The sequence below is a fragment of the Gamsiella multidivaricata genome (assembly GCF_025024155.1).
Source record: "Gamsiella multidivaricata strain RSA 2152 chromosome Unknown BC939scaffold_3, whole genome shotgun sequence".
Classification (NCBI taxonomy): domain Eukaryota; kingdom Fungi; phylum Mortierellomycota; class Mortierellomycetes; order Mortierellales; family Mortierellaceae; genus Gamsiella; species Gamsiella multidivaricata.
In genome coordinates, this window is record NW_026251711.1 from 660,752 (window position 1) to 684,309 (window position 23,558).

The 23,558-nt window shown below is 49.1% G+C and overlaps 7 protein-coding genes and 1 non-coding gene across 8 annotated transcripts; 5 read left to right on the forward strand and 3 right to left on the reverse strand.

Annotated features, from left to right (window-relative positions):
* Positions 1-233: 233 nt before the first annotated feature.
* BC939DRAFT_418862 (aspartic peptidase domain-containing protein) lies at positions 234-2,457 on the forward strand (the record flags this gene model as incomplete). The annotated part of the gene is made up of 6 exons (XM_051553044.1): positions 234-492; positions 639-831; positions 920-964; positions 1,072-1,743; positions 1,861-2,100; positions 2,209-2,457. Exons 1-6 carry the CDS (start codon positions 404-406, stop codon positions 2,455-2,457), a joined length of 1,488 nt encoding a protein of 495 aa, XP_051417275.1. The 5' UTR covers positions 234-403.
* Positions 2,458-4,233: 1,776 nt separating this feature from the next.
* BC939DRAFT_436600 (uncharacterized protein) lies at positions 4,234-7,298 on the forward strand. The gene is made up of 5 exons (XM_051553599.1): positions 4,234-4,490; positions 4,737-4,779; positions 5,504-5,643; positions 6,216-6,469; positions 6,557-7,298. Exons 1-5 carry the CDS (start codon positions 4,262-4,264, stop codon positions 7,103-7,105), a joined length of 1,215 nt encoding a protein of 404 aa, XP_051417276.1. The 5' UTR covers positions 4,234-4,261; the 3' UTR covers positions 7,106-7,298.
* A 227-nt stretch (positions 7,299-7,525) lies between these two features.
* BC939DRAFT_489110 (uncharacterized protein) lies at positions 7,526-8,122 on the forward strand. Its single transcript, XM_051559408.1, has 3 exons — positions 7,526-7,695; positions 7,773-7,865; positions 7,974-8,122. The coding sequence occupies exons 1-3, from the start codon at positions 7,599-7,601 to the stop codon at positions 8,111-8,113; spliced, it is 330 nt and encodes a 109-aa protein (XP_051417277.1). The 5' UTR covers positions 7,526-7,598; the 3' UTR covers positions 8,114-8,122.
* A 1,132-nt stretch (positions 8,123-9,254) lies between these two features.
* On the forward strand, positions 9,255-11,950 carry BC939DRAFT_436606 (uncharacterized protein). Its single transcript, XM_051553600.1, has 5 exons — positions 9,255-9,654; positions 9,806-10,125; positions 10,278-10,401; positions 10,551-11,047; positions 11,192-11,950. The coding sequence occupies exons 1-5, from the start codon at positions 9,349-9,351 to the stop codon at positions 11,853-11,855; spliced, it is 1,911 nt and encodes a 636-aa protein (XP_051417278.1). The 5' UTR covers positions 9,255-9,348; the 3' UTR covers positions 11,856-11,950.
* Positions 11,951-12,177: 227 nt separating this feature from the next.
* BC939DRAFT_391767 (ABC1 family-domain-containing protein) lies at positions 12,178-13,941 on the reverse strand (the record flags this gene model as incomplete). Its single annotated transcript, XM_051551982.1, has 4 exons — positions 12,178-13,224; positions 13,371-13,456; positions 13,583-13,765; positions 13,848-13,941. The coding sequence occupies 4 exons, from the start codon at positions 13,939-13,941 to the stop codon at positions 12,178-12,180; spliced, it is 1,410 nt and encodes a 469-aa protein (XP_051417279.1).
* A 2,205-nt stretch (positions 13,942-16,146) lies between these two features.
* Positions 16,147-16,743, reverse strand: BC939DRAFT_498761 (uncharacterized protein; the record flags this gene model as incomplete). Its single annotated transcript, XM_051559857.1, has 1 exon — positions 16,147-16,743. One exon carries the CDS (start codon positions 16,741-16,743, stop codon positions 16,147-16,149), a length of 597 nt encoding a protein of 198 aa, XP_051417280.1.
* Positions 16,744-20,934: 4,191 nt separating this feature from the next.
* BC939DRAFT_t12 lies at positions 20,935-21,006 on the forward strand. Its single transcript has one exon. It is a non-coding gene; the product is annotated as a tRNA-Thr (tRNA).
* Positions 21,007-21,898: 892 nt separating this feature from the next.
* On the reverse strand, positions 21,899-23,494 carry BC939DRAFT_436625 (cyclin-like protein). Its single transcript, XM_051553601.1, has 3 exons — positions 23,093-23,494; positions 22,414-23,001; positions 21,899-22,340 (listed from the first exon to the last, which is right to left on the reverse strand). Exons 1-3 carry the CDS (start codon positions 23,273-23,275, stop codon positions 22,089-22,091), a joined length of 1,023 nt encoding a protein of 340 aa, XP_051417281.1. The 5' UTR covers positions 23,276-23,494; the 3' UTR covers positions 21,899-22,088.
* Between the last annotated feature and the right edge of the window lie 64 nt (positions 23,495-23,558).

Here is a 23,558-nt window from a genome sequence, read left to right on the forward strand (position 1 = left end):
TATACATACATAAACTGTACGTATAAACCGTTGAGGGGAAGAGAGGGAGAGAGAGAGAGAGAGAGAGAGGAGGAGACGATGACGGTAAGATCGTCTCTAATCTGGAATCTGGAATCTGCAGCCGCGAACTACGAGTGCATAGAGTCCACCGGTTGTGGGAACCATTTATTTTATAAAACCAGGTAGCTTGGGGGACTCCTGGATATTTTCTTTTCTCTTTTTCTCTTAGCTTGAGCAACTTTGGCTTTTTTCGCGCATACCCCCCTTCCTTCTCCCCCTCCTTCTCCTAGACTCCTATTAAAACGCGCATACCCAAACGCATAACCTAAACGCACATCCTAAAAACATATCCTTCTACACAAAAAAAATCGCCATTTCATCTCTACTTGAACGTTAGGACCCAATGAAACTGAATCTTGGCCTTGCAGGCGCGCTCTTGATAGTCGCCACACAGGCAGCGACGACGGACACCAAGTCCGCAAATATGCTCAAGTAATAAATTGAAAGCACATCTCTCTCCTGTGCTAAAGACCAGTAAGGAAAGAAAAAAAATGCATCCGATGGATGTGAATCCTAACGCGTGTCGAATTCGTTTTTTTTTTTTTTTTTTTTTTACTTTTTTCTACTTTTTGCCATAGGATCTCGATCACGACAATCCAGGGAGGACGACGACCGTCGACGGTGGGACGATGGGTGCATACGTTACGGAAATACGGTGTTTCAAGGTCCATGGCAGGAGGGGTCAAGAGCATCCAACGCGGTGGTGTCGCAGAGGGGGAGCGCACGAGTCTTGCGCGGGTGCCCTTGATCGACTATGATTTCGATCGCGAGGTAAAAACAGTTTGTTAATGTCTGAACAGGATGGCAAACATTCTGATATTCATATCACTTTTTATTTTTGTGCTTGGAATGTGTGTAGTACTATGGTACGGTAATGGTGGGCGAACCACCTCAGTCGTTCAAGGTAAGGAAAAAAAATGTGCGCACTTGCATCCGCCTCTCCACTAACACCAAACTACAATCGTCTAACCTGCCTCTCTCCCCCCCCCCTTCTCTCTCTTCTTGGTCTAGATCGACTTTGATACAGGCTCCTCAAAGTTCATCCTCTCCTCCAAGAGCTGTCAGCAATGCTCCGGCACAACCCGCTACGACCCCTCCACCTCCAACACCTTCCTCCTCAACAGCGACTACGAGAACAAAGTCAACGCGTACAACGGCTCTCCTCTCACTAATTCTTCTTCTTCCAATACCCCCCCACTCTTCTCCCCACCACCCGTGCCCTCGACCTCGAACGCCTGGCACATCACCTACGGCGACTTTTCCCACGCGGAAGGATACCTCGGTCGGGACCACGTCCGGATCGAGAACCTCGTTGTTCAGGACCAACAGCTCGCGCTCATCACCTCCGAGAGCGCGAATTTCGATGACGTGATCGACGGCATCATGGGCCTCGCCTTCGGCTCCCTCTCCGCCCCGTCTTCTTCGTCGTCCTGGGCACCGAAACCGCGGACGGTGTTTGAGAACATGATGGACCAGGGACTAGTTGAGCGTGGGATGTTTAGTTTTTTCCTCGGCAAGAACCGACGTGATGGGTTAGCGAGTCTGGACGGCACACGTGCCAATGGCGGGGGGGAAGTGATCTTTGGAGGGATGGATATGGGCTATGTGAAGGAAGGGCATGAGATCGTGTGGACGAATGTTACAAAGCCAAAATATTGGCAGATTAATGTTGAGAATATTTGGGTGGATAGACACAGAGTCGACTTTAAGTCCAGGGGGTTCTTTGCGAACCCAGGATTCTCCTCCGCCTTGTCATCGTCGTCGCCGTCGTCGTCGTCTGGTAGCGCCAAAAGCAAACAGGAAAAGAAAGATGAAGAAGCAAAGTCGGATATTCCGGGGATTATGGATACGGGCACGACGCTGTTGATCATGCCTGAGAGATTGGCGGCGGGGATCCATGCCATGATCCCGAGGGCGGTCCAGGTCTACGGACAGTCATGGGCCTTGCCCTGTGAGCTCGCGAAGGAGACCAAGAAGCTTGAGCTTGGGATTGAAGGGCATCGGTTCGCGATTCCGTTCTCGGATCTCGTGCGTGAGGAGGTTGCTCAGGGCGAGGTTGCTCAGGGCGAGGTAACCCACGACAATGGACTGACGTCGGATCACGACAGCTTAGGGAAGGATAAGGACAAGGATAAGGACACCAAAAAGCCAGCCAACTTGTGCTTCTCAGGGATTCAGCCCAGCAGCGCCGGGTTTATGATCATTGGGGATTTGTTTATTAAAAACAATTACGTGGTGTTTGATCAGGAGAACAAGCGTGTGGGTATTGCACCGTTGAGGTTTGAGTCTGATACAACGGCGGCAGAGGTAAATGCGATGGAGAAGAAGAGGCGGGGTACGGAAATGAGGACAGGATGGGAGATAGCAGAGGAGACAGAGGAAGCGATGGGGTTATAATGTTCGACCTGCTAGATCCAAGGTCCATGGGGATAAGGGGAAGCGTCTGTAGACGACGATAGTGTTCAGTAAAAGAACTACAGCAGTGTGTGGACATGACAGACAGAAGCTACTGGTTGAGCTCAGGCTTCTTCTGCAATATCTACTATGACATGACGAGTGTAACCATGCGAAAAAGCACAACAGGAACCGCCAATGCTCTCCACTTTCTAGATCGTTAACGTTTTCAAGAAATAAACTCTGCTTCATGCCTCACGCCTCACAGCAATGAGAGTTTGGCGTAGGGAACGCGTATCAAGAATACGATCGATGGCGTGTATACGCAAGACGCTGTGCGACGTCGCAACCAGTTTGTCCTTGCGCAGCATACAACAGTTGGCAAATTACTAATGATTTGAGACGAGATGAGATGGGCAGAGGACACGCAAGCAACTCGTCGTCTAGCTACACGCAATCGGTCATGGCCTGGGACCCGATGTTGTTGTCCATATCTTGAATAGCTAGCGGCCATGATGACGACGATGATGATGATGATGATGATGGGGCACTACAGTTGGAAATTGTTTCAGGGCCAAGTGGATCTCCGATCTCGAATATTATTATCGGAATATGGAAATACTCTGCCCGTTTTTTCTTTCGCTCCATTGATCGACAGGGGATGGGTCTAGGTCGGTTGTCGAGCCTATGGTGATGATGAAGAAGAGAAAAGAGTTGGCAGGGGCAAAGCTACCCACGGATGAGTCATGTCTCTGACTTGACAAGAAAGCTTGCTGGACATCGGATGAAGCTGGATTGTGTGCAGGCCACTCGATTTGTCAGTTGGGTATTGTCCAGCCAATTTAAAAATACAGAGCTGGACTTCACCTAATAATGATATATATTCTCGGTACCAAATCAGAATCGAGCTGAGTCTGCGATTGAAGACCGATTATTATTGAATTGCTGTGGTACAAGAAAAAGAAGAAAAAGAAAGATGCAGATGAGGCCCATGTTGGAACAAACGGCCAAAACGGCTCACAGGCAAACAGGTGGTGCTGGAGAGAGAGATTGTGAACCTCTTTTAGTCAGTGGACTGGTTGGTACCACTGCTCTGCAAGTGGGGTAGACGAACTATGTTTGAAAAGGGATGAGAGCACGCGAGTCATTCCATGTCAAGGGCGATTCATTCTCCTTATCGTCTGCATTTAATTTTTTCCTCATCGATAAGAAACAGCAGCCGTTGCGGCGGTGCGCAAGGCAAGACAAATGTCCGAGAGGAGCACTACAGCGGGTGAGTATATACACCTGTGGTACGGAGTATATATCGTACACGGAATACGTATGGATGGAAAGACGAGAAAACGAGAACCAGGGGACCAGGGCCAGACGACAGACACTCCGACTTTGAATGTCAGCGCTAAGGTTTTCTTCTAGACGAGGATTACTAAAAACTGGTAAAGCTGTCCATGAGCCAATTGTATTACCAAAAGATGGCAAGGCGAGATACATAGACGGCCGAGTCCCATCTAAATGGAAACACCAATCTGCGTGTTCATTATACAGAGGCGTTTATATATGGAAGTGCGGGTACTTTTCCACGGTCTACCTGGTGGTCGTTTTGTCGTTCATTTATATCTGGACCTTCCCTCCGTCTTCTTGTCCTCCTCTTCCCTCTGCTCATCCGTCGTTCCTTCTTTCCTCGTTTCCTAAACCCTCACATACTCTTTCCTTCCCCTATCGCTCGTTTCAGTTATTCACCCGTCCGTCCGTTCATTCATCCATCCATCCATACATACATACATACATACATACATACATACACAAGATGCTCAAGCGCACAACAACGTCGATGCTGGCCTCGTCCTCCCGCATCCTCAGACAACCCCTGACAAGAACCGTCGTCCCCGCGCCTTCTATCCGCCACATGAACGCCGCTGTCGCCACCAGACTCTTCTCCATCTCCTCCTCTGCCCAGTCCCCTCCTCCCCCTCCGCAGTACTCCACAAGAACAACCGAGTCAAATGCCCCTCGTCATCCCAGGGTCCTGGTCACTGGTATGTAATGGTGTGGCTGTTTTGTAAATGCACAGGAAATAGAGAAAAGAAACACTCAAGAAAGGCTTCATTGCAATACATGTGCATGTGTGGCAAATAAGGAAAACGAGGACAATGCCCTCCTGCACTCTTCCTTGGTTGTCGACTGTGGTTCTGGCCTGACTGCAAACAAACATCTGAAAAAGGCCTACCCACTCTCAATCAATCACTCATCTTTTATTCTGTTTCGTTTCCTCACAAAAACAGGTTCTTTGGGTCAACTTGGCTCTGGATTGGTCAAGCAGCTCCGGTAAGGAAGAGAATCTGCTTTGAGCTGCATTTTACCATGCATTCATCTCCTCCTCTTTGGCCTTTTCTCAGTGTTTGTTTTTGGGTTCTCCAAGGGGGGTTTACGGCCTGAGTGCCTGTGTAGCCCAGCTGTTTAAGCAGGGCGTGGTTGTACGACAAAAATAACAAATGAAAGGAACGTTGTACCAATGACAAGTACCCCCAACAGGGGCTACATCCCAACCCAGCAGCGTGGTCCCCATTCACCCCTTCCTCCTCAAATTCTTCCCACAGTTCAATATATGGGTTGTTCAATATATGGGTTGTTCAAAAAAAGGAGGATGGGGACAGCCTGCAATAGCAACGAGAGATCTTTATTTGTTTACTCTCATCTCAAAAGGAAGAACAGGCAGGCGCATTCAGATCGAGATGACTAGACGCTGATGCAAGCGACGAGGGTATTACATGGCAGAGCATTGTTCGGACATCCTGTTGGCGGTCTCGCCCTCTGCCCTGCCCTGTCTTGCCGGACACTGCATAGTCTGCTCTTTTTTTCTTCTCTTTTTGTTCGTAGCTCACCACGCTCTGGCCTGTTTCGTACTTTTGGCACATTATTTTCAGCACTTTTCATCCCCCCTATGGATTCATCATCTCTTCCCACAGCTCCCATGACCAATACTTCTTTTGTTACCAAAAGCGCGGTTAAACTAACGAGTTATGCGTTTCGCGTTCTTTATGAACTCTAGTGGCATGTACGGCAATGAGAACGTTATTGCCTCCGATATTCGCAAGGCACCGGATGCATTCATGGCCAGCGGTCCCTTTGTGTATGCGGATGTCATGAACTACTCCCTGCTCGAGCGCATCGTTGTCGACTGGCGCATCGGTAAGTCTAATATTACTCTGCCCCAAAGGAACGCTGGCAGACCAACCAAAGACTTTTGCAGTGTGAGAAAAACAAGGCGACGGAGGATGAACTCCACCGCAGCCAACTCCTCTGTCCGAATTTTACCCCAGACTGCAGCGTTCTAAAGTTCAGGACGAGAGCCATGTGTTTAGGCGCAAAAAAACAATGAAAGAGAGCAGTGCGGAGTACAGTAACATCCTGGGAACATTAGGAACTTTGGGAACTTTCAGGTTCAGCACCCTCTTTTTTTTTCCACGATGCCTTGTTATTTGTTTACTTCTCGCTATTTTTTTTTTTTTTTTGGCGCTAAAACAGTGCTTCCTTGCAGCACTTCTGTTTACATCGTTGCCTATTTCAAAGCAGCTGGCCGCAAAGTTCAATCTCCACGCGGATACCTGTTGTGCACTCCCCCTGCTGTCGACTTTTTTTTTTTTTTTTTTTTTTTCCATGAGCCATGTTTTCCACGCTTAATGCCTGCAGCAGTTTGAAAGAAAAAACACATTGTGTCTGTATCTGACTTCGTACCCGCTTTCCTTTCTTTCCTGAACTAGACTGGATTGTACACTACTCGGCCCTGCTTTCTGCCGTCGCAGAAAAGAACCCTGCCTTGGCGCTGAGCGTCAACATGACCGGATTCCAGAACGTGCTGGAGTTGGCCAAGATTCACCGTCTGAGACTGTACTCGCCCTCGACCATTGGCGCATTTGGTCCCTCGACTCCCAAGAACAACACCCCTGACTTGACCATCATGCGGCCCAACACCATTTACGGCATCACTAAGCTGCATAACGAGCTCCTTGGCGAAGTAATGATTCAATTCTCTCATCTGGACCTGCACACTCGCATCCAAATGTGGTAACCTATGCTAACATTCTTTTCTTTTGTATCATAGTATTATCGTGAGAAATTCGGCGTCGACTTCAGATCCGCCCGCTATCCTGGCATCCTCAGTGCTGATACCCCTCCAGGTGGCGGAACTACCGATTACGCTGTCGATATTTTCCACCATGCCATCCGTCATGGCCACTACGACTGCTTCCTGTCCAAGGACACACGCCTGCCTATGATGTACCTGAGCGACTGCATCAAGGGCACAGTCGACCACCTCACTCACCCAACGCCATTGCCTCAGTCTGTCTACAACATTGCTGCGGTCTCATTCACGCCTGAAGAACTGGCAACAGAGATCCGCAAGCACTTGCCTCACTTCACCATCTCATACCCAGACCCTGCACGCCCAGATTTCCGTCAGGCAATTGCAGACTCTTGGCCAGCGTCACTGGATGACTCGATGGCACGGCGGGACTTTGGCTGGAGGGAGGAGTACGGTCTGGAGAACATGGTCAAGCTGATGTTGGACAAGATCCAGGCTCAGGTCGATACTGAGAAGAAGACCATGGGCTCAAATGATGGCTCTACGACAGCAGCCATGGCCGCCTAGAAAAAGCGCGTGTCGAGTCGTACTTTTTTTTTCTGTTTAGCATATTATTCTCATTATCATCATTATGGCGCACATTTTTCTCTTGCGGTCAATATGCGCTGTCACCGTCTAATAAAACCCTCGAGTGAACCCTATTTTTACGCCACCAACTTCATCAGCGCAGTGTATGCGGAAGCGGCTCCTTGTGGTATCGAGTGCAGGGGGGGAAAGGCTTAATAGGGTAATGGATAAAAAGAGGTCTGCCTGTAGGCTCGATTCCAGCCCTCTCTTATTGTAATTTCCTTATTTGTCAATTCAATGCAGAGGGGCTGGTAAAAAATGATGGGTCCAAGGCCGACATCTTAAAAGGAAGTTGATTAAGGGGTAATACTGGGCAAAACATGCAATAACAGAGTAGTCCGCTCCTTCGCTTGCACGGTGGCCCTGCCTTGAGTACAGAGCACCGGCCAGTCATCTCAGTCTAATCATCTTCAGCTACTCCATTCCTGTCCCAATGACGAACCCTGCATCTAACATTGACACCCCCTCCCCTCCTGCGCATGTCACTGCTGACGGTAGTCCGCCGTGGGCACCACGTGTGGAAAGAACGAGTAAGTGGAACGCGTCGCAAAACGCGTTGACGAATTTAAAAAAAAATCTACCCCTTTCTAACCTCGGCACTTCCTAGTTATTGTATTGGACTCTCCCTCCCCTCCTGCATCACCCACAGCTCGATTCTCTGACCGCGCTGTACAAAAACGACCGCGTGTGGAGAGAGGACGTAAGTAGAACGCGTGCCAAAAGCCGTCAGTAGAAACTACACTGGAAAAAAAACTATTCTAACCATGGCATACTTCTCCTCTCTTATCTATTTGCAACTTCTCATTAGCCCTCTCTACCAGCGTAGTGCCCGCCGACGAGGTGCTCGAGTCTCAATTCGTTTTCGAATCCTTTTGCAAACGGTCAAATCAGGTGGAAGTGGATCTAGGGTGGAAAGGAGGCTTTATTCGTATCAATGCTGCTGTCTAGTTCTACGTGTGGATGGGGTTTATATAAACTGGCTGGATAGATAGCAACAGTGTTCTAGAAAGTCGTAGAAAGATGGGCGAAGCGCTGATGACATCATAATGCACTTAACCGAGCATAAACCTGTTGCATTGGGGGTAACTTGAAATACATCTTGGCATCGTTTAGTGGTATCCGCGGGCAAGGAGAGGGCTAATGGGAAGTTGCAAATAGATAAGAGAGGAGAAGTATGCCATGGTTAGAATAGTTTTTTTTCCAGTGTAGTTTCTACTGACGGCTTTTGGCACGCGTTCTACTTACGTCCTCTCTCCACACGCGGTCGTTTTTGTACAGCGCGGTCAGAGAATCGAGCTGTGGGTGATGCAGGAGGGGAGGGAGAGTCCAATACAATAACTAGGAAGTGCCGAGGTTAGAAAGGGGTAGATTTTTTTTTAAATTCGTCAACGCGTTTTGCGACGCGTTCCACTTACTCGTTCTTTCCACACGTGGTGCCCACGGCGGACTACCGTCAGCAGTGACATGCGCAGGAGGGGAGGGGGTGTCAATGTTAGATGCAGGGTTCGTCATTGGGACAGGAATGGAGTAGCTGAAGATGATTAGACTGAGATGACTGGCCGGTGCTCTGTACTCAAGGCAGGGCCACCGTGCAAGCGAAGGAGCGGACTACTCTGTTATTGCATGTTTTGCCCAGTATTACCCCTTAATCAACTTCCTTTTAAGATGTCGGCCTTGGACCCATCATTTTTTACCAGCCCCTCTGCATTGAATTGACAAATAAGGAAATTACAATAAGAGAGGGCTGGAATCGAGCCTAGTCTGCCTGTAGGGTTCTCTTTCTTGGTTCGAATCTCGACAACAGGTACATCTCCGTCGTAGAAACATGAAGTTGTATATCCGTAGCCATATCTTCTTTTCTTGGTTCGAACCTCGACAGCAGCTTGGTTGTTCGAATATTAGCTATTTCCACACCACCAACGGTCAAACTATCTACCACCCCTTTTCAACCAATCAGCATGGGAATCGGGCGATCCAGACGGACAGCCACCCCTTCGCTCGCACCTTCCTACGTGTCACGTATGTCCTACGCCCAGAAATAAAAACGTGCTGAAAACAGCCCCCCACATACCCAGTCGTCTCTGCCCCCCCTCCTCCTTCATCGCACTGCATCCTATCATCAACTGATCCTCAGGAACAGACCCCCCTCCCCCATCAACCCATCTCATCATCACAACATACCGATGACCCGCCGCTGGAACGCCCTCACCCGGGTGGCAGCACTCGCCCTACTCGGCACGACCGTCACCCTCTCCCAAGCATTCTACCTCCCCGGTGTGGCCCCGACAGAATACGAGGATTCAGATGCAGTGCCGCTGATGGTCAACGCCCTCACCCCCGGATCCGAATCAGAGCTCAAGTCAGTCATCCCCTACGACTACTACGATCCCATGTTCAACTTTTGTAAACCAAAGGATGGTGAGCGTTCCCAGGCAGAATCCCTCGGCAGTATTCTCTTTGGTGATCGCATCTGGGACTCGCCCTACAAGGTATTCAACACTACGCGACCTTGTCAAGGTGTCAAAGGAGCACACACACACACACACACATCCAATTATCGATGGCGATTCTTGTATTCTGACATGTACTATTATTTTTATTATTATTTTGTCATTTATTCCTTTCATAAAACTTATCCAGATCAACATGAAGCAGCCAAAGCTGTGCGAGAAACTCTGCGACACCGAAGTGGGCACGGAACAGGCAAAGTTCATCAACAACAGGATCCGCGAGAATTACGTGGTCAATTGGCTTATCGATGGTCTCCCCGCTGGTTTCGTACATTCGGGAACAGGCAGGGATCAGGATAAGGAGTTTTATTCCATTGGATTCCCCTTGGGTGCCGACACTGGCAGGGAGACACCGATGCTGCACAATCACCATGAAATCACGATCGATTACCATCATAATACACAAAAGGATACTCTACGCGTCGTCGGCGTCACTGTCGAGCCTTATAGGTATTCAACAAGGCGTTCATTTTTTATTTTTTTTATTTTTTTATTTTTTCAAAAGCGCGAGGAAAGGAGGGAAACCTCGATGCAACCATACCTGACCTGACTAACAATGATGGTCTTTCTTTTTTTCCTCTCTTTGCTTCAAAAACCTGCAGTATTGAAGTCCCTATAGAGAAAACTGAACTGTGTGGAATCTCAAATATGGAACAGGTCCCTGGCATGTACGTGTCTGAGAAGAAGACCACTTTGGTCACTTACACCTACTCTGTCCACTGGAGGGTGAGTTGAATAGATTTCCTAAAGATCCACCCCCTTCCTCCCCCCCCCCCCCTTTTTTTTTCTCTGTGTACCCGGGGCTGGCTATCCCAGACAACATCCTGAAATATCTCGCTAATAATTTTTTCCTTTTTTTCCAAAAAAAATTATAGGAGGAGGTCAATACCGCATGGGCAACCCGATGGGACAGGTACCTTCTCGTGGGCGAGCCCAGGATTCATTGGTTCTCTCTTGTGAACTCGATCATTATCGTTCTCTTCTTGACGGGTATGGTCGCCATGGTCTTGTTGAGGGCCCTGCACAAGGATATCTCGCGCTATAACCAGCAAGAGGCACAGGAGGATTTCCAGGAAGATTTCGGTTGGAAGCTGGTCCATGGGGATGTCTTCCGTCCCCCACCTTACCCAATGTTGCTATCCATCATTGTTGGAAATGGATCACAAATGTTCTTGATGGCCTCAGTGACGATCTTGTTTGCGGCTCTTGGTTTCTTGTCGCCCTCGAACCGTGGATCGCTCGCGACTGTCATGATTGTGTTTTACATGTTCTTTGGCGTCGTTGCAGGTTTCATCTCCGCAAGACTGTACAAGATGTTCGGAGGCGAGGCCTGGAAGCGCAATGTGATCGGCACCGCATTGTTGTTCCCCGCGTAAGTTGTTGTCAGTGCGAGCTCACTTTAAGATGGAAATCTTTCGAGTTGTGTTACGCCACGTTGTAGGACGATATTAATAGACAACCGTTGCTAAACCGTTGACCATACTCTCTAATTCCGTTTTTTTCTGTTCAACAATAGAATCATCTTTGGTGCATTCCTTGGGCTGAACTTCTTCCTCATTGGAGCCAAGTCCTCTGGAGCGGTGCCCTTTGGTACCATGCTCGGTCTTGTCGCGCTCTGGTTCCTGGTCTCGACACCTCTCTCGGTCATTGGATCCTATCTTGGATTCCAGCGCCCCAAGATCGAGACCCCCGTGCGTGCGAACCAGATCCCTCGCCAGATCCCCGACCAGGTGTTCTATCTGCGCCCGATCCCTTCTATGATGATCGGCGGTATCTTGCCCTTTGGAGCCATCTTCATTGAGCTGTACTTTATCCTGAATTCGATCTGGTTCCACAAGATCTACTATGTCTTTGGATTCCTGTTCCTGGTCTTTGGAGTCTTGATCTTGACCTGTGCTGAAGTCACGATCCTGATGTGCTACTTCCACCTGTGTGCCGAGGACTATCACTGGTGGTGGAGAGCCTTCTTCACAAGTGGTGCGTCTGCGATCTATATCTTCCTGTACTCGGTCATGTATTACTTCACGACCCTCCAGATCAAGTCCTTCACGAGCGTGGTCCTGTACTTTGGATGGACCGCGATCATGAGCTTGATGTTCTTTGTCCTCAGCGGCGCCATTGGTTTCTTCTCGACCTTCTTTTTTGTCAGGAAAATCTATGGAAGCATCAAGATTGACTAGATGACGGACGAACATGATGTTTTTTTTGGGTGCCCAAGGATTGAAGGACGTAGATGTAATAGATCAAAGAGCGTTTTGCTTCCTTGCAATAAAAAAAAAAAAAAAAAAAAAAGCTTGCGATGCCATTCGATTGTTTATGTATGGTGATATAGGTCTAAGATCTATTCATAAATCACAGTAATCGCCTCTCTCTCTTCTCTCTCTCTCTCTCTCTCTCTCTTCTCTCTCTCTCTCTCTCTCTCTTCCTTCCTTCCTTCCTTCCTTCCTTCCTTCCTTCCTTCCTTCCTTCCTTTCTTTATCTCAAGACACGAATGCGTTCTGTTCAAGTGCCGCGACCAAAATTCACTCCGCGTCGCTCATTGACCTTATCCTCGCTGTAACGGCTTGTGATTTCTCTGAACAATTTCTTGCACTCGACACGAGCGCCCAATTTGGAGCACAGCAAGAACGCACCTGCCATCTTACGATGCATCGAGTAGGTCTCGTCCGGCGGCGGTGTTAGTCTGTGCTTCAGCATCGTCGGGATCTCATCCTTGACCCTCTGCGTAATCGTTTGGTACTTGAAATCGTATACATCCGGTGCTGACTCCTGGAACGGCTCCGACAGAGTCAACAATGAACTGATATGCGCGGTTTCCATCACCGGTGTCTCCTCGCCCGTCAAGAACCCAAGTTCCCTCGAATACCTCAAGCACCCATCTCGGTCTCCTGCTGCGCCCGCCAAAATCGTCTTGAGGTACAACGTCGTGAACCTTGACTCGAATCCACGCGTCGCTCCAAAATCCAGCAGCTCCAGCTTCGTCGTCGTCGGATTATACAAAAAGTTTGTCCAATTGGGATCCGTCTGCATGTACTGGTATTCGAACAACTCTTTCAAACAAAGACTCAAGATATTCGTCCCGATCCGGTCCCGCACCGCCTGATCGCGCGTCTGCATCACCTGCGTCATTGACTCGCCCTCCATCCACTCCATCGTCAACACCATCGGTCCCGACGCCTCGCGCACTAGTCTTGGCACCTGATAATCCGGATCATTCTCCATGAGTCGTCCAAACTCCTCAATACAGTCAGCCTCGCGTAGATAGTCCGTCTCCCAACCCAACTCACGCTGCGCAACCTTGATCGTGTTATCGAGGTACATGCCCCTCGGTAGAATACTAGACATGAGTACCAGGGTCTTGAGGTTCGACAGATCCGAATCGATCGACGCGGCCACGCCGGGGTACTGGACCTTGACCGCCACAGGCATCCCTGTGGCCCTGTGAATGGCCTTGTGGACTTGTCCGATCGATGCTGCAGCGATAGGGGTCATCCCGAACTCTGAAAATTCGGATTCCCAGTTCGATCCCATCGTCTGGACCATGACTTTCTGCGAGAATATGAGGTTACCAGAGCAGGGCATTCTTAAGTGTTAGTTCCAGGAACCAAAGCATAGTGTTCAAAAAAAAAAAAAAAAAAAAAAAAAAAAAAAACAAACTGATAGACAACTGGCGTTTAGCAGGTATAGGCGCTTACTCTCATCTGCTTCTCGGGCATAAAGTTGGCGCTGTTCTGAACCCGCAGCAAAACCTCCTCCAACTCTGGCGGCAACATCTTGTTATCTGCGATCATTTGAAGAAAAAAAAAGAGACAATGAGAATGACGAGAAAGATGAGTAAGCTATTCCAGTTACACATCCTTCTACAGCAACCAGGGGAAGGAGATATGGAAAGAAGAAAAAGACGTACCCTGGATGCTCAGCATCTGGCCCAGCTTCAATGCTGCTCCTCGCATCCGTGTCAGCTTACTAACTAGACGATCCATATTGGCTGGCGTCAAGAACAACGGCGATTCGCTCGAAGTCGTTCCTCGGCCGACAGTTCGACGCATAGTTTCCGAGATTGCTCCAACTCCCAATGATGCGGCCAAACCTAATTACAGCAGACATGTTAGCGTATGCTTAAACAAAAATGACATCAGTCCCTTTAACTCTGCAAATGAACCCTGTATTACCTCCGTAATGGAAAAGTCGGCTCACGCGAGATGTTGGCATGGCTGCGGCAGTGAGGTTCGCCTTCACAGGTTTGTTAAAAATCTCCTCCTTCATGAATTGATCTTCAGACGAGGGGGTCGTTGTGGTCGACGACTGGATAGATTCAGCCATCAAGTCGGGTATCGTGGCTGTTGCTGGCGCTGACGCTGACGCTGGTACCGATACTGGTTCTGGTGTCGATGCTGGTTCAGATCCCGGTGCTGGTGCCAATGATGGGGATTGTGATGCCATTGAAAGTGTTGAATTGTGATACGGCGTTTCCATTCCTCCAGTCGTCAAGCGTGTCACGTCCTGGTCATCCTCCTCGAATTCGTCCTCGACAGATTCCATCAATGGCCTATAAACCATCATCCTAGGTCCCAGTCGCTCTGTCTGTGCCCATAATGACTCCTGATCCGCAATCCCGCTGTTCAGTTTGGTGATATCCTCCGCAGGAAGCGAGTCCAGCCATTTCGATTCCCGGCGCAATGTTTCGAGGGCGTCCTTGTTAATAGGTGTCTCCTTCTTTCCATAGTCCGGTAGTGGAGATGAGGCTGGTGCAGAATAGGATGGTGCCGCGGCTGACTGAGGGAAGGAGGCATTGCTGGCGTTGGCCCGGGGAGGTGTAACCGTGGTGACAGTTGGACGCTTGTGTCCGTGAGCAGCCGGCGTGGCCAAGAAACTGGGGTCGAGTAGCGATGGCTCGTGAGAAGTTGAGGTCTGCGTCGTTCCCGTGGAGGCCGAAGATGTAAATGACGGCGTTGTAACCTTAAGAGGAATAGAAGACGACGTAAAAATCTGGTCGAGCCATGTTCCTGTAATCGATGGGCTGCTTGTCTGTGTAAATGTCTGGTACCCTTGTTGCTGCTGCTGCTGCTGCTGCTGCTGCTGCTGCTGCTGCTGTCCCAAGAAATCTTCGCGCGACACTTCTGTGGCAACTGAGGCAGTGTTGGTGGCTGTTACGGCGCTCTTCCTAAGGAGACTTGAGGTGGCGGCATAGGACTTGAGATGTCGCCACTCGAGGGCAAGAAACCTGCGAGATACGCTGGCACCAACGGCTGCCAGGGACTGTGCATCCGCGAATCGTCGTGCAGACATGGCCGAGGGAGTTCCTATGTTGAGTTCCTGTTTTCTTCTGCCTGCTTGAGATGGAAATGGGATCGAATACGGATGCGAAAAGAGTGTTTAAATGGATTCGAAATGAGAAGCACAGCAGTTTGAACGCGCGACCTCCCGAAGCTAAACAACAAAATAAGATGTGACTTTGGACTTTACTTTTAAAATTGGTGGCAATGCAGCATACACGTCCACGACGCGTCTACAAAAAACGAGGATGAATCGTTCTTTCTGTTTTACCATGCGATAGTCCCTAGGTCATCCTAGATAATTCACTTTGAGCCATACCAACAAGAGATAAGGAGGATGTAACGGCAGATACGAAAATTGTTCACCTAGCGCATAACAGAAGAGAGTTTTGAGATTTTTAAAAAAAGTCGTTCCTTGATTCCTGTTTGAGCGCGAGTAGTGTTAGCCGTGAACAAGAACAAAGTCATGACTGACTGAACGGAGTAGGGAAGGGCAAGTAGTATTCACATCTTGCATGAATCTCGGTAACGTCCTGCAGTTCTCATGCATCCAACGTCGAAAGGGCGTCCTTGACCGAGCGCTCTTTCATCAAGACTTTCAAGGACTAGGACGAGCTAGAACTGGAAAAACCATACGACATAGAGGATGGTAGAACCTGCTTTAGGGTAATGCGCCCATGCATTAGTAGGAATAAGCAGGGGCATAAATCAACCAGTCCGCCATCCTTAGCCTCATTTGTATTTACCTGGTTGTAGGCAGCCCAATGAATCAACCATTAACTGTCCATACTGCATCTTTTGAAGTACAAATCAGGACACCTTTTAACGACCGGATTTATTACAGGCGCTTTTGGTGGCGAGGGTCTTTATGTAATGCAACCAGCCGCCATGTCATCCTGGTAACCGTTATGGGTAGCAATTTCATCTGACCCTAGCGAAGTTCTGCACGTTGAGGAAAATCACGTACAAATTCGTTTCCTCAAAAGAAAAGAGCTCTAATAGAAAGACACTCAGTGCTACAGTCGAGTCGTAAATATCCGCCGCCTTTATTAGTGCCGAATATTTGAAATATAAAGAAAAGGAGTATAGGCCAAGGACGTGAAAGTGATACGTGTAAGAGAGGTCACAATATAACATGGTAGGGTGTATGTCCGCTAAAGGAGTATAAGACAATGAGAATATTATGTACAGTTGGTCACAATCGCTCCTTCGACTTCGCATTTCCTACGCACGTTTCAGAAGCTTGTTCAGCTCTGAGGTGGAAACCGTATGAAACCGCGCCTTTCCTGCGCCCAGAGGACACTTTTCCTTTCGCTGCAGCGTTCAGCGCTAGCTTGATACCGTTCTCGACTGTCAGTGCCAACTCGAACCATATGTTGTACTCCGCTCCAATGGTCGCGAGCTCCTTCATGCTGTCAGGGATCAAGACATCATGGACATGGACCATAACGTACATGTTGCCGCAACGCCGGATCAGGTAGATGCTCATTGTCTGGGCTATCGCTCGATATCCCACCAGGGTCGCATTGTCCACGCCGTACTTGTCTTGGATCAGATCCAGAGCGTCTTTCAATCCCAGGCCGATACGCGCGAAATCTTTGGCATTCTTGTAGTTTTTATGAGCATGTGAGGTCCCTTCACCAATGCCCAACTCGCAAAGGGTCTTGTTCGATTGATCCTTCAACTCCAGCACAAGATCAGGCTCTCGTTTGCTCTTCGTTCCAGTCCTGCCCTTTCCGGATACTGTGACCTTGTCCACACTGTAAAGCAAACCAAGAAATCGATCAGTCATGTTACTTACAAGTTTAGGAAGACCATTTTTTCAGGGTCACTCATAAACGCCTGACACAACGGCAGTACTCCTTGCTGGGCCTTAAAACTGTAACATCAACAGAAAGGGCACACGACGCCATAGCCAGCTCATATCATGCAAAGCCAAACTGAAGACCACCATCGTCGCAGCCACATCTCGCTCGGCAGGGGACGATGTTTCTCTGATTCACCTGCTGGAGCTAAAGAGGCCAGACTGCTATTGACTAGATGTTTCTACGTGAAGGAAAGACAGCTCTGACACAATACCTTTAGAGAGAGGGAACAAAAGAGAGAAGCGGAGAGACAACAAAAAAGGAGCAGTGTGTATAAAAGAATGCCAAGCAAATAAGGAAGAGTAATAATGAAAGACAAGACAAAGGCAGGAATGACAACAAGCGCGAGAGTAGTGAACAGGGTGTAGGAGCGGTGATGGAAAGGGCGTGGGGGTGCTGGCAACCGTGAAGGATGAAGAGAAGGGCGGGGGAGTGGTGGCAAAGGTGAGTGGCAGCGGCTATTGAGGTCGAGACGTGCGTGGGAGTGATGAATGAGAAGGGAGTGATGATGAGAACGGCGTGGGAGTGGTGGCAAAAGGGTGTGATGACGAAAAGGGGCGTGTGATGCTGAGAAGGCTTGCGACTTTTTTTTTTTTTTTTTTTTTTTTTTATTAACATAAATCCCCATGAGCACGCTGAGAAGGCTTGCGACAAGGGCTTGGGAGTTGTGGAATGTGGCCTGTCTTTTGGCGACCGTGGATTTTTTTTTAACTTTTTTTTTTTTTTTTATTAACATAAATCCCCATGAGCACGCGACGCATGGTCCGCAAAGTTACAGGATAGACCTCGGATGTGGGGCTATAAATCGTTCTTTTTTTTTTTTTATAACAACTTGTCTCTCGAGTCAATTGACTCTGCGAATCTATCAGACTAACTAGCAAAGATCTACTATCGCTGTCCCAGTTGACAGGTCACATTCCCCCACACCTCATCAGTGTGTTAAAAGCTGAAAACACCTTGTTACAAGGAGGGTATCTTCCCCATCCCCTCCATGGTTGTCAACCGCACGCTCAGCCAGCGTAGCGTAAGGAAGCAGGAATACATTCGACGTGCTATGGTAAACATGACAGGCAATCGACTGCGTAATCAAGACGACTTGGACCGTGCTTTCGACAGAGAAGAGCACAGACTCGATCAACAATGGATTAAACAGAAGCGGGCACAACTGAAAGTAGTACAGAGGCACCTTCGGCAACAAATGCAGCAGGCAGAACAGCAAACACGGGAACAACAGCGACAATTGGAAGAGGAGCGGCGGCGGGCAGAACAGCAAGAGAGTGACCGACAGCGGCAGCTGGAAGAGGAGCGGCAGCAGGAGAAGCAACAGCAGGAGGAGCAACGACGCCTGCGGGACATCGAGAGACGGGCTCGATACAGAGAAGAACGACGAAGACGACGCCATTTATATCGTAGATATATGAATGTGGATGCAGAGGCGTGTATAGACCACTTGCATGAGGATGCGCACAAGGCGGTGGACAATATGACGACACCTGTTCGCCAACCATTGCCGGCAGTATCAGATGAAATTGAGCGAGATTTACTGGGATTGGCGCTCCAGGTACCAACAATCCAGCAAATTCGGACAGCTAGGAGACGTTTGCAAACACATCGAAGGCTTCACTTCTGCTCGGATGGGTCAGTGATTCACAACGGCACAGAGCAGGTCAGTGCAGCATTCGGAGTTGTCGTTTCTGTGGATGGTGGTCCCTACACAACGGCGTTCAGTGGACGGGTCGGGGGATACGCGTCGTCAACAATTGCAGAGATGTGTGGGCTCTTAGCAACAATTCTTATCAGCCCAAGGGAAGAGAACGTCGACATCTACATCGACAATCTCACAGTCGTCAACAATTTCAAGGAGTTGGTGCAGCAGCGGGATTCAGCAACAGCAAGGCAGCGTTTGAGATCTGCAGATGCACAGTGGTGGGCGATGGTGCATTATGCCTTCTTGCAACAAGGACAAGGTATATCTGTGCATTGGGTACGAGGACATGCTGGACACCGTGGCAACGAGGCTGCAGACACTGTTGCCAAGGCAGCACATGGGATCGATACAGGACTATGGAGGCTAGACGCAACGCAGCACCATGATTTGAAATGCCACGCACAGTTTGCAACACACAGTGCAGACCTGGACTTGAGGAGGATACTGAAGTTGCAGTCCGCGGTACGGCACCATTATCAGTGGACATTGCAGCATCGAACGAGGACCTACATCAAGGATTGGCGGTCGGTAGCATGGGCGCCCACGCTACGGATCTTACACGATAACAACCCGCCAAAGCGCTTATACACCAGCCTGGAAGACTGTCGTTTACGTTCGCACAGGATCAAGAAGCTGCATGGAGATTTGCCGACATTGCAGGCGATGAAGAAACGACATCCAGATACCTACCAAACGGACATATGTCGTAGGTGTGAGAGGGAACCAGAGACGAACGATCATCTTTGGCGTTGTTCAGCTACCTTGTGCGACCAGCGACAAGAGTGGAGGGACGCGGTGGAGGAAGTGGAGTTGAATGGATATCGTGCATGGAGACAGGCAGTGCGAAAATGGGAACAGGAGAGAGAGGAGGCCGAACGGAAGGACAAGCCCTTCACTGCGACTTGTCCCAACTTCTCGGCAACAGGAACGAAGGCTATCTGGGAGTCAATGCAGTGGATTCAGGGGACGGCGGAAAGGCGAGGGACATATCGGGTTGCGGAAGAAGAGGAGCCGGAGAGTGAGGCAGATTGGGAGGTCAAGGACTTATACCGAGGTTTGGTGCCAACGGGACTCATTGAGACCTGGAAGCAGCTATTTACCACCACCAAGTGGATTGCGACGATCATGGTGACAAAGTTCGTGAGCAGGATCGAAGAATTTGGCAGGACCAAGATATGGAACAAACGATGCGAGGACACTGTCGCCTGGGAAAAGTCAGTTGGAATCACCTTCATGAGCAAACGCGCCGGAGGACGCAACGGTGATCGGGGACACCAACGTAGTGTTGGTGATTTCTCTGATTTGAAAGGGAGACGGTTACTTGCAACGGAAATCCAGGAAGGTAGACGGACCGCGGATTATAGGGTGCTACAGCATTGCTTGGGGCGAGGGAAGTTGGACATAATGGAGGGGTTATTCGGTTTAAAAACAACTTTATTAACATTGGATCTGGATTAGGAGACGTGTATCGCGCAACAGGTCACGCAGGAGTTAGGTTAGGCTAGCTATGCGACATGGGTTATGAATTTGACGCCTCAAGCCAACATAGTTGGTAGGGGATGCGGCTCTGCCGTGCATGGAAGGCATCTATGGCTTCAAGGCCTTTGCGGACCATGCGTCTTGTGCTCATGGGGATTTATGTTAATAAAAAAAAAAAAAAAAAAAAAAAAAAAACTCCATGGTTGTCAACCGCTTCCTCCCTTGCAGGCAATCCAGCAGCGTCCGATCCGCTGCGTCTAGGTCAAGCACGGGGCCAGGGCAGCTCCCGTTTACATGGTCAGCGAGTAATGCACCACACGGACATTGGTCATCGTCGCTAATGTATCCATACCCATCACTCCAGTCCCCTCTCGGTCCCTTGTATGGAGTTCGTTTCATCTTGGCTGTGATCCCCCATTCTCGCTCTCGAGCAATGGTGGCCTTGCAGTGTGGTTTCCAGATCAGCTCCGTAGCTTTCTCCTCAATAAAGCCGACGAACTTGTGAATGACCTGGCGCGCAATCGACGATGGCGAGGTAAAAAGGCTGCCCCACTCCTTGATAAGGCTGACGGGTGTGATGCCACGGCATAAATCGCTGATACTCCAGGTCAGATCCGGAGAGCGGTCATAATACTCGTCGCCTTTGAGCATTGATCGGGTCCCGGCGATACAGGATAGACCTCGGATGTGGGTCTCATTGTTAGGACAAACCCATCGAATGGGTTTCGGTGCAGCAGCGGCGGCTCCAGCGCGGATCCTATCACGCTCTTGCTACTTCTTGCTGTTCTTGTTGTATGCGGTCGTTGCAGCTCGTCCCCACTTATCGGGGGCTATAGATCGTGCATTTAAGGAAAGTTGCACTTATGGAATGTGCTCTTGCTCAAAAATTAAATATATATAAGCTTCATTACAGCAACGTTCAGCAAAGCCCGCCCGCTTAGCTCATTGGTAGAGCGTCTGCCTAGTAAGCAGAAGGTAGCAGGTTCGATCCCTGCAGTGGGCACTTACAGATGTCTCCGCGTTATCTTTTGTTGTTTTGTTGAACATTTTACTGCAGGGAATTGTTTACGGAAGGAGTTATTCTATCTCGCCGTCTGCCTGGCAACCTGGGTTGTCAGTCTTATTTGGCAACCCATGCGGAAATCCAATTGCCACATTGAGCATGCAAGTCAATTCCCGCAGGAAACCTATGTGCCTGAAAATCGGCCTATGGCCCAAGTAATGCCTTTCCTGTGTTCACACGGCGGTTGATCCACGAGAGGGTCTGTTTTTTACGCTCAGGTTGCCTTTATCTTCGGCGAATGCACCAAGTATCCTACATGGACTTCCTGCAGGGGTTGTCAAGTAAGACTGACAACCCAGGTTGCCAAATAATTTTTTTCTTTCTCTGACAGCGAAATAGCATCATTGGCACGAAGCTGGTAACACTGTCAAAAGATTTTGGTGGATAGACGCATCTGGCCTGCCAGATATGCTGCCATGGTAAGAGTTCACTGGCGCCGTGACTATTGCCGGAGATGTAGATAACGACAGCTTGAACTACAGAGACTAATGGTTGGTTGGTGTATTTAAGGTCAAGGCGTCGAGAAATACGTGGTAGGATGTAGACAGGATCTGACTTTAAGTGAAATAGCATCACGTACTGCGCTACCTAATATGCATGGGACTAACGGGCAGTGACAACGATTGGCTTTTTCAGAGCGTCAAATGATGGTGCTGGGGGCAAGCCATTATTTAGTACGAACGCGCCCAAATCCAATTCGTGCAACTTATAACATCAAATGGCATAATCAGAGCGACAGAATAAATGAACGCGCTGCTTACGATTATTTTCTGCGCAAGTGTTTTATTTAACGTTAATGCAAGGTGTTGTAGTAAATTCATGAGAATCCTAAGTCGCCAAGTAACGGTTACAGTTCACGCGTCAAGAAATGTGCGGGTAATACATTCGCCGTTTATGTTCCCATGGAACTTACCGGCATGCCTCCCAGTGCATTCCTCGGCGCGTGAAATGGATCCAGCTTCCTTCGTCGTCGCCTTTATACCTGCAGGTAAATGATCGAGGTACGGAAACAGCTCTCGATCCTATGTCCGCTCGAATGACAGTAGCTGTCTGTAGCCTCTTCGTTCCTGCTCCTGCTCCCGATGCTGCTCAAGCGCCTGCTGCTTGATCCACTTCATGACGAAGGGCGAAGCACACAATTTCTTCTTGCCAGAGTATACGCGATATGCAAACGAATCCTCGATTCCTTCATAGTTAAGGAAGTTCATCATGTCTAATGTCGCGACCTCCACCTGCTCCACTCCGTAGCCAGAGAATTTTTGCATGCTCTCATCCTATTGTCACAGAAAGGTGTTGGAATATAGCATTTCCCCAAGGAATCAAATGCCGCAGCTGCACTGAACTTACCCATTCCATCCGACCATCTATCCAGCGACCTAGATTCAGTGCTGCTGCCGCCTGCAATGACGGTTTGTAGTGTAGGAACTGTGGATGAGACTGGATCGCCACTAGAATATACTTTGCCAAAGTCCGTGCCTTGATTTCGGAGCCGTCCGCAATGGTACACCGCCTCAGAAACGACATGGGACCTGGCCATCCCAGATTGTAGTCAATCATACGCAGAAACGATCGTTCCAACTTTCGGAAATCTTCGTCCTCGATAGGGATTCCGAATTTCCGTAGTTCATAGACAAAGAGTGCCAGAGAAACATTTGCGTTCCGTTCCTCGAATTTCGACGCGATCAACAGGCATGCGAAACCACGTACAATCATACACTGGCGTTCATGCATCTGCTTTCGAGCAGATACCTCGCCACTGGGGTGATTGAGCATGCTGAGGATCCTGTCAAAGATATTGACGGCTAGGAAGAAGGTCTCGAGATGCATATTTAAATGCTCATGATACTGCGTGAGAATATTAACGACTTCCCATCGCATCTGCCAGATATGGGTTGACATCCACTCCTCGTGCCTCACATTCGGCGCCAGTATAACCTAAATTAGTGGTGTAAAGCAAGCCTCAGCTTATAAAGATCGCCGATAAAAATAAGACGCGCGTTCCTTGAGCAGACACATCCATAATTACCTCCATTTCGCGCATATATTGAAAGATATCAGCCGCGTATTCGTTCACCAGCATGAGGTCATTCTCCCTCTCACGCGCTTGCTCGGTCGCCGGACAATATGAAGTCTGGTATGGCTTCACGCGCTTGACAATCCGCTCCTCATCTGGAGTAAGCTGAACTGAGTCCTTCAGCTGCTGCTTCATCTCAATTCGTGCCTCAGAGGTCTCATCGAGAACCTTGGTTCGCGCACGTTTCCTTTCAACGATATGTGGATGCGGTGTAGGGGCTTGCGCGTGTCGTGGACGTGAGCTCTCTACTTGATCCTGCGGAGTATATTGCGGTACAAGTGTGTTTGTTTGAGCAAGAGCAGATACCTCCTTGAGGGGTTGACGACGACCATGATCCGCATGATATTGTCCTTGCGCAACTGCTGCACTGACCTTGTCAGTTCTCGGAGCAGTTATGACCCGCCGTTCAAGTCGTTCG

What these genes read in the sequence shown, in the direction of transcription:
- BC939DRAFT_436600 (XM_051553599.1), top strand. Translation starts at nt 4,262, where the DNA reads ATGCTCAAGCGCACAACAACGTCGATGCTGGCCTCGTCCTCCCGCATC. An exon ending in TCCCAGGGTCCTGGTCACTG is followed by an intron (nt 4,491 to 4,736) that starts GTATGTAATGGT and finishes TCACAAAAACAG; the next exon opens with GTTCTTTGGGTCAACTTGGC. An exon ending in ATAACGAGCTCCTTGGCGAA is followed by an intron (nt 6,470 to 6,556) that starts GTAATGATTCAA and finishes TTTGTATCATAG; the next exon opens with TATTATCGTGAGAAATTCGG.
- BC939DRAFT_489110 (XM_051559408.1), top strand. Translation starts at nt 7,599, where the DNA reads ATGACGAACCCTGCATCTAACATTGACACCCCCTCCCCTCCTGCGCAT. An exon ending in ACCACGTGTGGAAAGAACGA is followed by an intron (nt 7,696 to 7,772) that starts GTAAGTGGAACG and finishes GGCACTTCCTAG; the next exon opens with TTATTGTATTGGACTCTCCC. An exon ending in ACCGCGTGTGGAGAGAGGAC is followed by an intron (nt 7,866 to 7,973) that starts GTAAGTAGAACG and finishes ACTTCTCATTAG; the next exon opens with CCCTCTCTACCAGCGTAGTG.
- BC939DRAFT_436606 (XM_051553600.1), top strand. Translation starts at nt 9,349, where the DNA reads ATGACCCGCCGCTGGAACGCCCTCACCCGGGTGGCAGCACTCGCCCTA. An exon ending in TCTGGGACTCGCCCTACAAG is followed by an intron (nt 9,655 to 9,805) that starts GTATTCAACACT and finishes AAACTTATCCAG; the next exon opens with ATCAACATGAAGCAGCCAAA. An exon ending in GTCACTGTCGAGCCTTATAG is followed by an intron (nt 10,126 to 10,277) that starts GTATTCAACAAG and finishes AAAAACCTGCAG; the next exon opens with TATTGAAGTCCCTATAGAGA.
- BC939DRAFT_436625 (XM_051553601.1), bottom strand. Translation starts at nt 23,275, where the DNA reads ATGAAGCAGCAGCTGAAGGACTCAGTTCAGCTTACTCCAGATGAGGAG. An exon ending in AATATATGCGCGAAATGGAG is followed by an intron (nt 23,002 to 23,092) that starts GTAATTATGGAT and finishes CCACTAATTTAG; the next exon opens with GTTATACTGGCGCCGAATGT. An exon ending in TAGATGGTCGGATGGAATGG is followed by an intron (nt 22,341 to 22,413) that starts GTAAGTTCAGTG and finishes CTGTGACAATAG; the next exon opens with GATGAGAGCATGCAAAAATT.